General features: G+C 32.1%; 5 protein-coding genes and 1 pseudogene across 6 annotated transcripts; 5 read left to right on the top strand and 1 right to left on the bottom strand. All coding sequences in view use genetic code 12, as the record gives it.

Moving 5' to 3' along the window:
- Nucleotides 1-733: 733 nt before the first annotated feature.
- On the top strand, nucleotides 734-1,930 carry KGF55_005406 (uncharacterized protein; the record flags this gene model as incomplete). Its single annotated transcript, XM_051760415.1, has 1 exon — nucleotides 734-1,930. The coding sequence occupies one exon, from the start codon at nucleotides 734-736 to the stop codon at nucleotides 1,928-1,930; it is 1,197 nt and encodes a 398-aa protein (XP_051611947.1).
- Nucleotides 1,931-2,416: 486 nt separating this feature from the next.
- On the top strand, nucleotides 2,417-4,609 carry TOK1 (Tok1p; the record flags this gene model as incomplete). The annotated part of the gene is made up of 1 exon (XM_051760414.1): nucleotides 2,417-4,609. The coding sequence occupies one exon, from the start codon at nucleotides 2,417-2,419 to the stop codon at nucleotides 4,607-4,609; it is 2,193 nt and encodes a 730-aa protein (XP_051611946.1).
- Nucleotides 4,610-4,848: 239 nt separating this feature from the next.
- On the top strand, nucleotides 4,849-6,195 carry KGF55_005404 (nucleoside transmembrane transporter; the record flags this gene model as incomplete). Its single annotated transcript, XM_051760413.1, has 1 exon — nucleotides 4,849-6,195. One exon carries the CDS (start codon nucleotides 4,849-4,851, stop codon nucleotides 6,193-6,195), a length of 1,347 nt encoding a protein of 448 aa, XP_051611945.1.
- A 214-nt stretch (nucleotides 6,196-6,409) lies between these two features.
- MUC1 (Muc1p) lies at nucleotides 6,410-9,094 on the top strand (the record flags this gene model as incomplete). The annotated part of the gene is made up of 1 exon (XM_051760412.1): nucleotides 6,410-9,094. The coding sequence occupies one exon, from the start codon at nucleotides 6,410-6,412 to the stop codon at nucleotides 9,092-9,094; it is 2,685 nt and encodes an 894-aa protein (XP_051611944.1).
- An 88-nt stretch (nucleotides 9,095-9,182) lies between these two features.
- Nucleotides 9,183-9,506, bottom strand: TIM13 (protein translocase subunit; the record flags this gene model as incomplete). The annotated part of the gene is made up of 1 exon (XM_051760411.1): nucleotides 9,183-9,506. The coding sequence occupies one exon, from the start codon at nucleotides 9,504-9,506 to the stop codon at nucleotides 9,183-9,185; it is 324 nt and encodes a 107-aa protein (XP_051611943.1).
- A 709-nt stretch (nucleotides 9,507-10,215) lies between these two features.
- Nucleotides 10,216-13,027, top strand: KGF55_005401 (annotated as a pseudogene). Its single transcript has 2 exons — nucleotides 10,216-11,860; nucleotides 12,240-13,027. Coding segments are annotated over exons 1-2 (2,433 nt in total).
- Nucleotides 13,028-13,078: the final 51 nt, after the last annotated feature.

Below are 13,078 nucleotides of genomic sequence, written 5' to 3'. Positions count from 1 at the left end.
GATTTATATTATTTAGTTCTCCCAAAATTTAAGCCATTAATTCGTTAAATCATCTTCATTCCACATTTAAAATAAAATTGGGCTATTATTCAAACTTTTACAAGATAAGCCATAAACTTTCTTCCTCCTAAATACTCAATATAATATTGTAAGATAAAAATTAACTCATACCATAGATATGAGAGAATAAAGGGTTGTGAGTATTAAAAGACATTCACTATTCGTCGGGTTCAAATATATTGGTCTCGTGATTAATACTGTTGTTCTATTGAACGGCTAGCCTGGGCTCGTGAAAACCTAATTTATTTGGAAGATCTCGAAGTTTAATTTTAGAATTTTTAATGAATAAGTGTTAAAACAAATTTTTTTTTTTGAACCTACTTAGTAATCCCACGTTTTATATTTAATTTGTGTATTTTTTTTTTTTTTGTTTAATTCAATTTGCAGCCATCTTATTTTAATTTGTAACACTAACCATTCAAATTATTAAACTAAAGAAAAAATTAAACTATTATCTACCTACATACGAAAATCTTTGAAACTCAAATGTATAAAACTCTAATGGTTTCTCCAAACCCAATTATAAATTGTCCCTTAACGTTTTTTTCTTGAAAATATACCGGACTTTAAATATTTAATCACTCCATAAATTTTATTCAGAACCTTTATCACATCTAACAGTGAATAAACATACTAATGACTTCATATACCATAATATAAAATTCAACCAAAAATGATCATTTCTGCAATATTAATTCAATTTGTTTTGTCTATCACAGTAGCTTTGAATATTATAATTACTTCAACAGATAATTGGTGTTCAAGTAAGACTCGACGTTTACAACAACATTTAATGGAAAAAGGTCATAATACCATATCAATATCACCCTTGTACCAACAAAATTTGAATCTAGAAATTCCTGAAACTTTTAAAATTGGTAATAATGCAATCAAAAATGGTGGTGAGTATGGTCACTTAAAACAAAAAATTCGTCACGACTCAACCAAATATCTTGGAAAACGTGGTGCAAAACAAGTTATATTCGAACAACCTGAAGAATTCATTACAGAACGATATAACTTTCAGAGTTTTGAATCCTCAATCCTCAATAATCAATACGGCCAAGACCCCGAAAACTTTAATGCTTGGTATACCAATTCGAATGCAGAATCAATGATCAATATTGCATTCAATACAATTTTACCCAAATTCTACCCAGAGTTTAAAGTTGATTTGGTCATAATAGGACCAAATGACGATAACAATAACGATAATGTAATTAAAAATATGTTAAACGATGTAAATGTTGAACATAGTATACATGCCATTGGGATATCTACAAAAGACAAAGACACCATGTATTTCAAAGACTTGAAAAATAAAAGCATTTTACAAAAAAATATTGATTTGATCAATCAAATAACAACACAAACTATTGTGCAGAATTTAAATAAATTGACGACTAATGATAATAAGTTGTCTTTATTTATAAAATTTCCTAGCTTAAATTATAAATCATCGATATGTAGAACTCCAGAAAGTTCAAATAAAAATTCACTTTCAAGTTTACTCGACTATCAAACCATATCTCAACGTAATTCGATTGGAGAGAAGCAGAATTATAATGAATTACCTAGGCCGCGATATGTAATGGAATCAAATGGTAAAATTTTGAAAATAGAAGATGAAATTCCTGATGAATTTGACTCAGAGGAAGATTTATCAAAAAATTATGCAAGTTTCCAATTTAAAAATGCCGGTTCGTCTATAAAAAGCGATGAGCCACTACAACAAAAGTCAACTGAGAATCATAGCGAAAGGTCATTGAACGATATCAAAGAATATATTCTAATGAATTGTAACATTGCTGTCGAAGTGTTAAATCCCATCAATCCTTTTAAATTAAAAAAGATCCTAAGTTGTTATTAATTCCGTATTCATATATATATTTATTTAATTCTTTTAATGGTGTAATTATTAGTAAATTAGAATTTTGAATATATCGATGTAGGTTTTTGACTCGAAAAATTAAACTAGTTCAGCTTGAACTATACGCTTTTTGACTTTGAATCAAATCGTAGTCGATTACAAGCTTGGCCAATTATAGCGACAATCCCGTCTTGGTCTTCAACTACTAGGGTGATAAACAAACACCATTTGTTAGTTTGATCAACATGTAATCTACTCATATTTTTGATAGTCCTGGTTTGGAAGTTTAGATTCGTAAAAACTCTTTTGTAAACAGGACCGTAGAAAATCTCGGATTTAAAAAACTATGAATTCTAACTTAAATTTATAACACTATTGAAAGCCACTTATGAATTTCAAATAAAGCTCAACTTCAACACTCAATGTATCAAAGTCGACAATGTTGAATATAAATTTGTGAATATTGATAACTGAAAAACGGGTCCGATGTTTCAAAGATCAGCTACCGATTTATCATTAGATTTCAAAAATGCTTTACAAAAAGCTAGAACAAAATTACAACCAGATCCAAACATCAACAAGAAAGCAACTTTTGACAAATTAGACGATTATCAAGATATTCTTAACCCTTTATTAATAAATAAATATCATAAGTATCCGTCATCAAAATCTTTCACGAATACGAACAAAGATGACAAGAATAAACAACAAGTTGGACCAATTGCTTTAAAAAATGCTCTAAATGTTCCCATTGAAGCAGTATTGAATTTAAATGTAAGACCGGGTGAGAAACACTTTGTGATGTGGTTTTTAATATCTTCATACTTCCCATTAATAGCCGCATGTTTAGGTCCACTAGCCAATATGATTTCAATTATAGCACTAATACAACATTGGAGAATGGATGAATTGACTGGTGAGTTGTTACCAGATCCAGGTCCTGTTATTGCAATGAATGCCTTATCTCTTGTATTAGGGATTATTGGTAACATGTCTTTATTAATGAATTTCTCAAGATCAGTGAAATATTTAATAACTCAGTGTGTTTCCATATTTTCGTGGTTTTGTGCTTCTATATTGTTAGTTGCAGCTTTGTTATTGACAAATTATAATACTATGAATGATGAATCCGGGTTAATTCCATCAGAAGGGTTTTGGTTTGCCTGTTTTACCGCAGGATATTACTTCGCATGTACTTTAATATTGTTGATAAACTTTATGGGCTATAGATTGAAAAAATACCCTCCTACTTTCAATCTTGATCAAAAACAAAGAACCTTAATGTTATTTACTATTTTGTTCGCAATTTGGACGATAGTTGGTGCAGTTGCAATGGAGCATTTGATTGATGACTTAACTTATGGATCGTCCTTGTACTATTGTATTGTATCCTTTTTAACAATAGGATTAGGTGATATTACACCAAACTCGTCGGGGGCTAAAGTTTTAGTGTTAATTTTTTCATTGGGAGGTGTTTTGATAATGGGTTTAATCATTGCCACTTTAAGATCTGTAATTTTATCATCAGCGTCACCCGCTATCTTTTGGAATGACATTGAAATTGCTAGACGAAAGTTGGTGAACAAATTAAAAGAGGAACAAAAGAAAATTACTCCCGAAGATTCATTCCGACAAATGAGGATGATTCGTACGAAAGTTAGAAGAAAGCATACAAATTTTTCATTAGCTTTAACAGTATTAATGTTTATGGCTTTTTGGTTGATTGGAGGATTGGTATTTCATTTTATTGAAGGCTGGACGTACTTCCATTCAATATATTTTTGTTTTCTTTGTTTATTGACAATTGGGTATGGGGACTTTGCTCCAAAAACTGGATTGGGTAGACTGTTTTTTGTTCTGTGGGCAACAGGTGCAGTTCCTCTTATGACTATCTTGGTATCAAACGTAGGTGATAAATTGTATGATGTCTTTAATGAGTTGAGTGAATGGTTTAGTAAATGGATTTTTCAACCAGATATGAATTACGAAGCTAAGAAAAGATTAAAAAAAGAAATGAAAGAGAATCAAGAAGATGATTTGACTATGAGCTCAGAATTGATTCAGGATGAAGTAAGAGAAGATTTAGATATCGAGTCAATGGAGATAGAGAGAGAAATAGCACATAGAGGAAGTTTAGAAACTGATCGTGCAGAGTCTACTATAAAGAGCATTGAAGATGATCTAGCGAGCTGTGATACTTCAGATTCTCAAGGCTCATCTGATGATGATTTAATTTCAACGGATTTGGAGAAATTAAAAAAACGAATATTGAGAAAAAGAAGAGATCATAAAGTCTTGCTCAGGTACATGAATAGATTACGACCGTTAATGGCTGATTCTATATCGAATCCGAAGAAAAAATACACTCATAAACAATGGAAAGAGATAATGAACGCATTAGATTTAAGAGATGTACCAGAAGAACCAGATGAAGATAAAAAAGTTGATGGATTTTGGCTTGGTGACTGGAGTCCATTACGTTTACCATTAAAAGAGCCAAACTATTTATTATTAAGAGTATATTTTAAAATAGAAGAATCATTACAAGAAATGATCAATTCCGAGAATGAAGACTTAAAGCTATTGAATAAAGGTGTCGAAGACGAAAGAAATGAGGCTGATGAAAATGATGGAGTATTACACAGCAGCAAACATATCCCTAAGTTTTTAAAACACTAATTAAACATATCTTTTGTATGAAATAATGATGCACGATAATTTTCTCAAATGTTGTATCGCTATGTCTTATCAATTCTAATTTGAATCTCTTATCAATACATTTTGTGTTGTATAATACGCGAAAAAAAATTGGAATCTTCGTCTTAGCGATATCAACTTGTGATATTAAATTCACAAGGTCAAAAGCATATTCAAGTTTATTACTTTCCTTCACGTCCTTCGAATAGAAATAGATTAGCATGTCCGAAGATGCTGGTACTCATCATAATGACAGGGTAGTGCTCAAAATTTCCAAACTTTTGGAAATAAAATTATCACAACTAAGATATTTCACGTTCTTGATAATTGGAATCGCTCTATTATGGCCATGGAATTGCTTCCTATCAGCATCTGCTTACTATGGGACAAGATTTATAAATTCGCCCTCATTAGTCAAGATATACAGCTCGACCATGATGTCTGTGTCAACCATAACTTCGGCTATTTTCAATTACTATTTATCACAACAACAAACTGGAGTCAACTATTCTAATAGAGTTAAATTAGGCTTTAATTTGACTATTATCATTTTTATATTCATGGCTATCACATGCATAACACAGATATTCATAAATATGAACGATAGTTTCTTCTTTTCAATTTTGATGATAATGGTTTTACTATCAGCAGGTGCAACTTGTTTAGCTCAAAATGGAACAATGGCTATAGTAAATGTCATGGGAAGCATTTACGCAAATTCAGTAATGGTTGGTCAAGCCGTTGCTGGAGTTCTACCATCTTGTGCTTTGATCATCTCGATATTAGCAGTTGGGGAAAAGACTTTAGAAAATCATAAGATTGAAAAAGATTTTGGTGTATTCGTTTATTACATTACGGCTAGCTTGGTTTGCATGTTGTCGATCAGCTTGTTATACTTGATAGATGAACGAAAAGAGCATGCAATCTATGAAAGATTAGACGAATTGATGGAGGAAGAACATACTACAACTGAATTAGGGGATGGAGAAGAAGAATACGAAACAGTTACCCAGAAGAATTTTGTTTCTTTTTCGGATTTGTGGTCAAAATTGAATCTCATAGTTATGACGATTTTTCTTACTTTTTCAATTACATTAATATTTCCAGTTTTTGCCTCAATTGTTGAATCAGTCAATGATGAATCTGAATTCAAATTTTTCAATAAACAAATTTTTATTCCGTTCATTTATCTTATTTGGAATCTTGGAGATTTATTAGGAAGGATATTATGCGGTTATCCAAAATTAAAAATGTTAATTACGAATCCAAAAGTTTTAATTATATACTCAGTATCAAGGATTGTTTTCATACCGTTATTTTTCACATGTAATGTTAAACCTGGTGTATCGAATCCACTCGTGAATTCGGATTTATGGTATATCCTTTTACAACTACTATTTGGTATTTCGAACGGTCAGTTGTGTACTTCATCATTTATGATTGTTGGAAAATTTTGTGATAATGATGATGAAAAAGAAGCTGCCGGTGGTTTTACTACTGTATTTTTAAGTTTTGGTCTAATGGCAGGAAGTGTTTTTAGTTATTTATTAGTCTTATATTTGAATTAGAAAATATAAAATCTTATTACACGTACTAGGCCTGAGTATCATCGAGCCATCTCATTTTCTTAGAGTTATGAAGTGTAGTGTTTGTTAGTGGTGTCAAAAAAATGTAAAATTTGACCAATTAATAAATGTCATAAATTTAAAACTAGATAATGGCATACTTATAAACGTAAACCATAATTCTTCTCAACACTAAAAAACCTAGTTAATTGCCAAAATGTCGAGTGATCAATTCAAAGCGGTAGGAATTGCTACGATAAAAGGAATTGGTAAAGGTTCAAAATCATTGGGTCAAGCAGGATATAGAACATATAAAAAACATGAAGCAAAGAGGAATGGTACAGAATATGTTGATCCAATAAAGAAGGAAGACAAGTTAGAAAAAGAAGGATCTCCCAATGATCAAGAATACACCCCATATGTAGCTAAACCATTACCAACTAAAGAATCATTACAAGCATTTGCTCCACCTCCAAAAAGAAATGTTGGAACATATAGTGTTAAGGACGGAAAATATGCATCACCGCAATCAACATCGAATCAGTATCAAACACAACCTCAACAGCAGTATCAACAACAACCGCAACAGCAGTATCAACAACCTCAGCAGCCTCAACAACAATATCAACAACCTCAGCAGCAGTATCAACAACCTCAACAACAATATCAACAACAATATCAACAACCTCAGCAGCAATATCAGCAACCTCAACAACAATATCAGCAGCAATATCAACAACCTCAACAACAATATCAGCAACCTCAACAACAATATCAACAACAACAATTTCAGCAGGAGGTACAACCGCCAAATTCTCGACCTCAACCTCAGCCTCAGTCGTATACGTCACAACACAGTCAAGCTGTGCTCGGTTATGAGGCAAATTACCAGACATCAACAAATTCGACCCCGATCCAGGACAGCCAACAATATCAACAGTCGCTGCAACAATATCTGCAATTGCAACCTAATAATCATAATGGACAGTCAACGAACGAGCTCAACCAAAACAATCCTCCTCCGGTGTATCAGCCACACGATCAATTAAGAGATCAAAACACAATTCCTCCCATTACTTATACACCCAATCAACAGATACAATCCTATCAGCAACAGGACTCATCAACATCAGCTCAACCACAAACAAGTCATGTAAATACAGTGCCTCAGCCTACTCCGCAATTTTCTTCACCAATACCTAATTATACTCAAAATATCCATCAATCAACTCAGCAAATTGAACCACCTGTTGAACAACAAAAACCCAAAAAGCCTGCACCTGATCCAAGATCATTTGCTCCTCCACCGATCAGAGGAAATGCTGCTCCTTCTACTCCTCCAAGGTCATCTAACAGAGTTTACACAAATTCGACTGCCTCAAAGGGAAGCCAAACAAGCTTAAATTCATCGTCCACAAGTCATTCTCAACCGCCTGTATTACCTTCAAGATCAAGTGCTCACAATAATTCACTGTTGATTTCAAATGAAATGCCCAACAAGCCAGTGTCCCAGCCTTTGAATTTGAATTCCCTTCCTCCTCCTCCGCAGATTTATAGGGGAAGTCAGGAGCAAATAGCGAAATCTACCAAAAACAACAAACCAGATAAATCGAAAGTATCAGGTATTGAAAGTGAAACCAATGAGTCTGCTGCACCACCAATGCCAATCAGACCTACCAATGCGCCTGCAGAGTTAACTCCACCACCAATGCCATCAAGAAAATCGGTTGATCTAAATGAATTGGCGCAAAAAAAGAAGCCTCCTCCAAAACCTATGAAAAAACCAAAGCTAGACCTGGATTTTAGAGCAAATAAAGGAGGCTCCGATGTGCTGAATGAATTGGAAACTATGTTCAAGAAAATGAATATGAAAAATATTAGCAACAGCGACTCAATTTCTGAAAAAGATACCCTACAGCCAGTTAAAGCTAAACCGTCTATTGGAACCAAGCCAACATTGAAACAAAAACCTGAAATTAAACCCAAAGTACCGGTGGCAACGTTGAAAACTCCAAATGAAGCGTCTGTTCCATCCTCTGCACTGGTATCAAGCCCTTCTAAAGAATTGACTCCACCCCCGGTACCTAAACCAAGGACTTATAAAAGACAAGCCGTACCGATTCCATCTCAACAATTAAACAAACCACCAGATTTAGATTTAGAACTAGAAACTCAATGGTTTGCAAATAGAGACAAAATGCAACTCCCACGCTCTTTACAGGGCCTTAATTACCAAACAAATTACCTGTATTCAACTCATGGCTCAATTGAAAGAAACAACAGAATCATTACAATACGATTAAAAGATTTATCTATCCTTTCATATAAATTTGAATGGGAATCCAATAAAGTTTCGGGTGTTAAAGTGACTATAGATAAATTTATACCATCACCTTTATTTCAGACTCCAACTAAAGAAGAACTTATTAGTAATAATGAAAGATTTGGAAATTATATAGCAGCTTGGAGTGAGCATCATAAAGGACAACAAGTAGGAAATGGTGAGTGTTGGGATTTAGCGAAATATGCATTATCAAAAGGTTGTGGAAATCATGCATTTGTTTCGACATATTATATTCATGGTTATCCTATATTACAGATAGGTAAAAATTATCACTTTTTAAACGGTTCCACACAATTAGATGAGATTAGAAGAGGTGATATTTTACAATTTAAATCTTGTAAATTTTTCAATCCTCAAAATGGTTCAAGTCAAACAGTTGGAATGCCGGATCATACAAGTATTGTTACTGGAGTTATAGGTGATAAAATAAAAGTTGTCGAGCAAAATGTGAATGGTATAAGAAAAGTTAAGGATGGAGAATATATTCCAAAGAATTTAGTGGAAGGAGAATTATACGTATATAGAGTTATGCCTGCAGAATGGGCAGGAACATTATAACAGAATACATGGCTCCAATTTTCACCTTTATATTAATCTATAAGATCATTACTTCGTTAGTTGGTTATTTACATTACTCTTTATTTTCCTATATTTGACCCAGCTGTTCTTGAATTCTTGTAATATATGCTCTAGAAATAACATTCCATGACCTCATATACTTTTCTCTACATTGATTTATACATATGTCATCTTGAGCATCCAATGAATTTTTAGGTACACCAATGATACATTTTTCAAAACAATTTTCAGTGATAGTTTTCACTAATTCTGAAGCATTCGCAGCTGCTAATTCTTGACTGATTTGACTTTGAATTTCTAATCTTAATTTGGTGGATTCTGGGGATGATTGATTCAATGATGATTGCTCTAAGGCAGGTTTGCTCGACAGCGTTGTGTTCCAAAACGCCATAACGATTAGTTGAGATAAGTTGATATGAAATATATGATCTATTTGAATTAACAGGTTGTTGTAGCTGATTTTTTCAGCTCACATAAATCCGGGTCACGTGTTACTAGGATTGAGATTGAATGATATGGGAGTGACAAATAATTGATACCAGACGATGTAACAACTACATTGATCACATAAACGGAGTTTAAACAGGTTTATTCAAATGTGATTTGAAAGACTTGCTGTTTCCAAAGTTAATTTGAATACTTTGTAGTTTGAAATTTGTTCCTAAAGAAAAACAGTAATAGTAACCTATATTTGCTCGTTCAACAAGTAAGATTTAAATAAGCGGTAATTGGAGAATATTGATGTGTATAGATTTGTTTCTCAACTCTAAATTGCTTGGCTGTTTTGAATTTTCATGTTGATGTATCCTATCAAGATCTCTCTTATCTTGATTGATTTTAAATTATTATTTATCAAGTAATCTCTTATCGGTTTTGGTTGCAAAACTCGGAAAAAAAAAATCATAAGCGATTTAAAATTGATAATTATACATATCAAAAACATTCATTGAGTTTGACTACAAGACTACAAATAACTTAAAGCAGAGACATTTGAAGTGCTCCACCCTAAAAGAATTTATCAATTGTTTCATTAGTCATCAGAACATTTGATACAGAGAGAGTTTTCAGCATTAGTTTGTACCATTAATATGATAACCAACATGTCTTCAACAACATCTTCAACTTTTACCAAAGAAGAGAAGCCGGCGCATTTGTTTGTGTTAGTCCATGGATTGTTTGGCTCACCAAATCATATGAATCATATCGAAAGGTTCATAACGGATTCCCTATCAACATCTACCGATGAAAAAAATATCATTACCAATGATGTAATCACTACATTAAAACCTGTAAGCTTCAGATTTTGGAAAACTTATGATGGTTTAGATTTAAATGCCAGAAAGATAATCACAGAAATATTTTATGAGATTGAGTCATTAAAAGAAACAAATCAATTGAAAGTGACTAAAATAAGTTTTATTGGATATTCTTTAGGAGGTTTATTATCGAGATATGTCATTGGATTATTGAATGAATTGAATTTCTTTGATTTTGTACAGCCTGTATTTTTTTCAACTTTTGCAACACCACACTTAGGTGTTCGTTTTTTCAAAGATAATATTTTTGATCATGTTGCTAATAATGTTGGGCCTTATTTATTTGGTAAAACTGGAGGTCAGTTATTTATTTCTGATTATGATAAAATCTTGGTTCATTTAGCTGATCCAAAAGGCAAATATTTTCAAGGTTTAATTAAGTTTCAAAAACATGTTTTGTTGGCCAACATAAAAAATGATAGAACAGTAGCATTTTTTACATCCTATATAACCCCATATTCACCATTTGATCAATTAGATAAAATTAAAATAAAATATTTGAAAAATTTACCACAATCTAGGATCAAAAACAAATTAGTAAGACCTAAGATAGTTGATTTAACAAGAACTGATTTAGTAGGACTTGAGGATTCAAAAAAATTTAATGGAAATCATCAAGAAGAGACACCGTTTGTGATACGAAATAAATTTGCGAAAATCATTTTAATCATATGCCTAGCGTGTTTTTTATTACCAGTCTGGATACCATTTGTTTTCACGACAAGTTCAATTGTATCCATATACAGTTATATTAAAGTAAAAGTTCACAGTATTCCTAATGTTGCAGATCATTGGTCAAAGGTAAAATCATATGTTTATAATGATCTTCCAAATCAGCATATTGATCCAGAGGATGCGAAAGAAAGTGAAAAACAAAGAGCCAAAAGAAAACATTTATCGAAACATGAAAGTTTTAAAGGGGATACTTCTCATATTACTGAGAACGCTATGGATCAAATGCTTTATGCAGAAGAAAGGTTTATGGGTAGAACCCGAAAAAACTCTTCAGCTGATGAAGATTACGATGAAGATTACGATGATGACGGAGAGAAAAGAAGTGATGTGGTTGAAGGACAGGTAAATGTTAGAGGAAAACAAGATTATGAAAAAGGTAATTTTAAAGTTGGAGATACTTCAGTAGATAAACAAAGGAATGATGTAAAATCAAATAGAACAACAACAAAAGATACATTAATTGATATTGATTTTAAATTGAATGACGAAATCATTGATCAGCACATAAATAGATTAAAAAATTACGAAAATTTTGAACTATTTGATTCAAAATTTAAATTGGAATTGGATGATGAAAGAAAATTCATTCTAGAATCATTGAACCAAATTAATTGGGTGAAATTACCAGTTTATCTTGATGTATTTAATAGTCATGATAATATAGTCAGTAGAGGGAATTTAAATGTAAAAAGTTGTGCAACTATGGGTGTTTGGCTATCGATATTAAGAAACCACCTAAAACAATCTAATAGGAAGTCAATTATTGAGGAGGAAACGATTGTCGATTTGTAATTTATTCAAATTTCAAGCTATTTGATTTGATTTTTTTTTAGAGATTCTAATGATAGAGCTTTGTTATTGCATATCTAAATAGATTTTTAACTCTAAACTATTATTAATATTATTGTCAAAAATTATTGATCTTAAATTGAGCGCAGAACTTTTATATATTTTTACGCATAAAATTTGGTAGCAAGCCTTACGCTTTTTTTAAAGTGGCGAGCTACGATAATACAACAGAAATCAAGTTTTGCATAATAGAAGTAACTTTTTACCATTTATTAATTGATTAGAATCAACTTTACCGTTAAATCAAAGACAAATCCAGCAGAGAGTTATACTTAACATGTCTGGACAAACGACGGTTGCATCTGAATATTCGGCAGAAATAAATCAAGTACCCATTGAACATAGATTTAATCCATACTCAGATAATGGGGGAACAGTTTTGGGAATTGCTGGAGAAGATTTTGCGGTATTAGCAGGAGATACAAGACAAGTTGAAGGATATTCTATACAATCAAGATATGAACCTAAAATTCATAATGTTGGAGATAATATATTAATGACTGCAAATGGATTTGCAGCTGATGGTGTTGCCTTAATTGATAAATTTAAACAATCATTTGTATGGTATAAATTCGATAATGAAAATAGAAAACTAGAAATTAGCAGTGCTGCAAGATATATTCAACATCTATTGTATGGTAAACGATTTTTTCCATATTACGTAAGTACTTTAATTGCAGGATTAGATAATGAAGGTAAAGGAGCAGTATATTCTTATGATCCTGTTGGAAGTTATGAAAGAGAAAAATGTAGAGCAGGTGGTGCAGCAGCAAGTTTAATTATGCCATTCTTGGATAATCAAGTTATGTTCAAAAATCAATTTGTACCGGGTACAGATGGTAAAGAAAGAAGACCTTTAAAAGATTTGTCATTAGAGGAAGTAATACAATTGGTGAGGGATGCTTTTACGTCAGCTGGTGAAAGACATATTTATGTTGGGGATGGACTAGAAATTATGATTGTAACAAAAGAAGGTGTTAGAACCGAATATTTCCCTTTAAAAAGAGATTAATATACTTTAATTTACAATATAAAATTCTCCCGATTCTTTTCATTCGCTATA

The sequence above is a fragment of the Candida pseudojiufengensis genome (assembly GCF_024610245.1).
Source record: "Candida pseudojiufengensis strain CBS 10847 chromosome Unknown scaffold24, whole genome shotgun sequence".
NCBI lineage: Eukaryota > Fungi > Ascomycota > Pichiomycetes > Serinales > Debaryomycetaceae > Lodderomyces > Lodderomyces pseudojiufengensis.
This window is presented reverse-complemented; position numbering and strand designations above follow the sequence as displayed.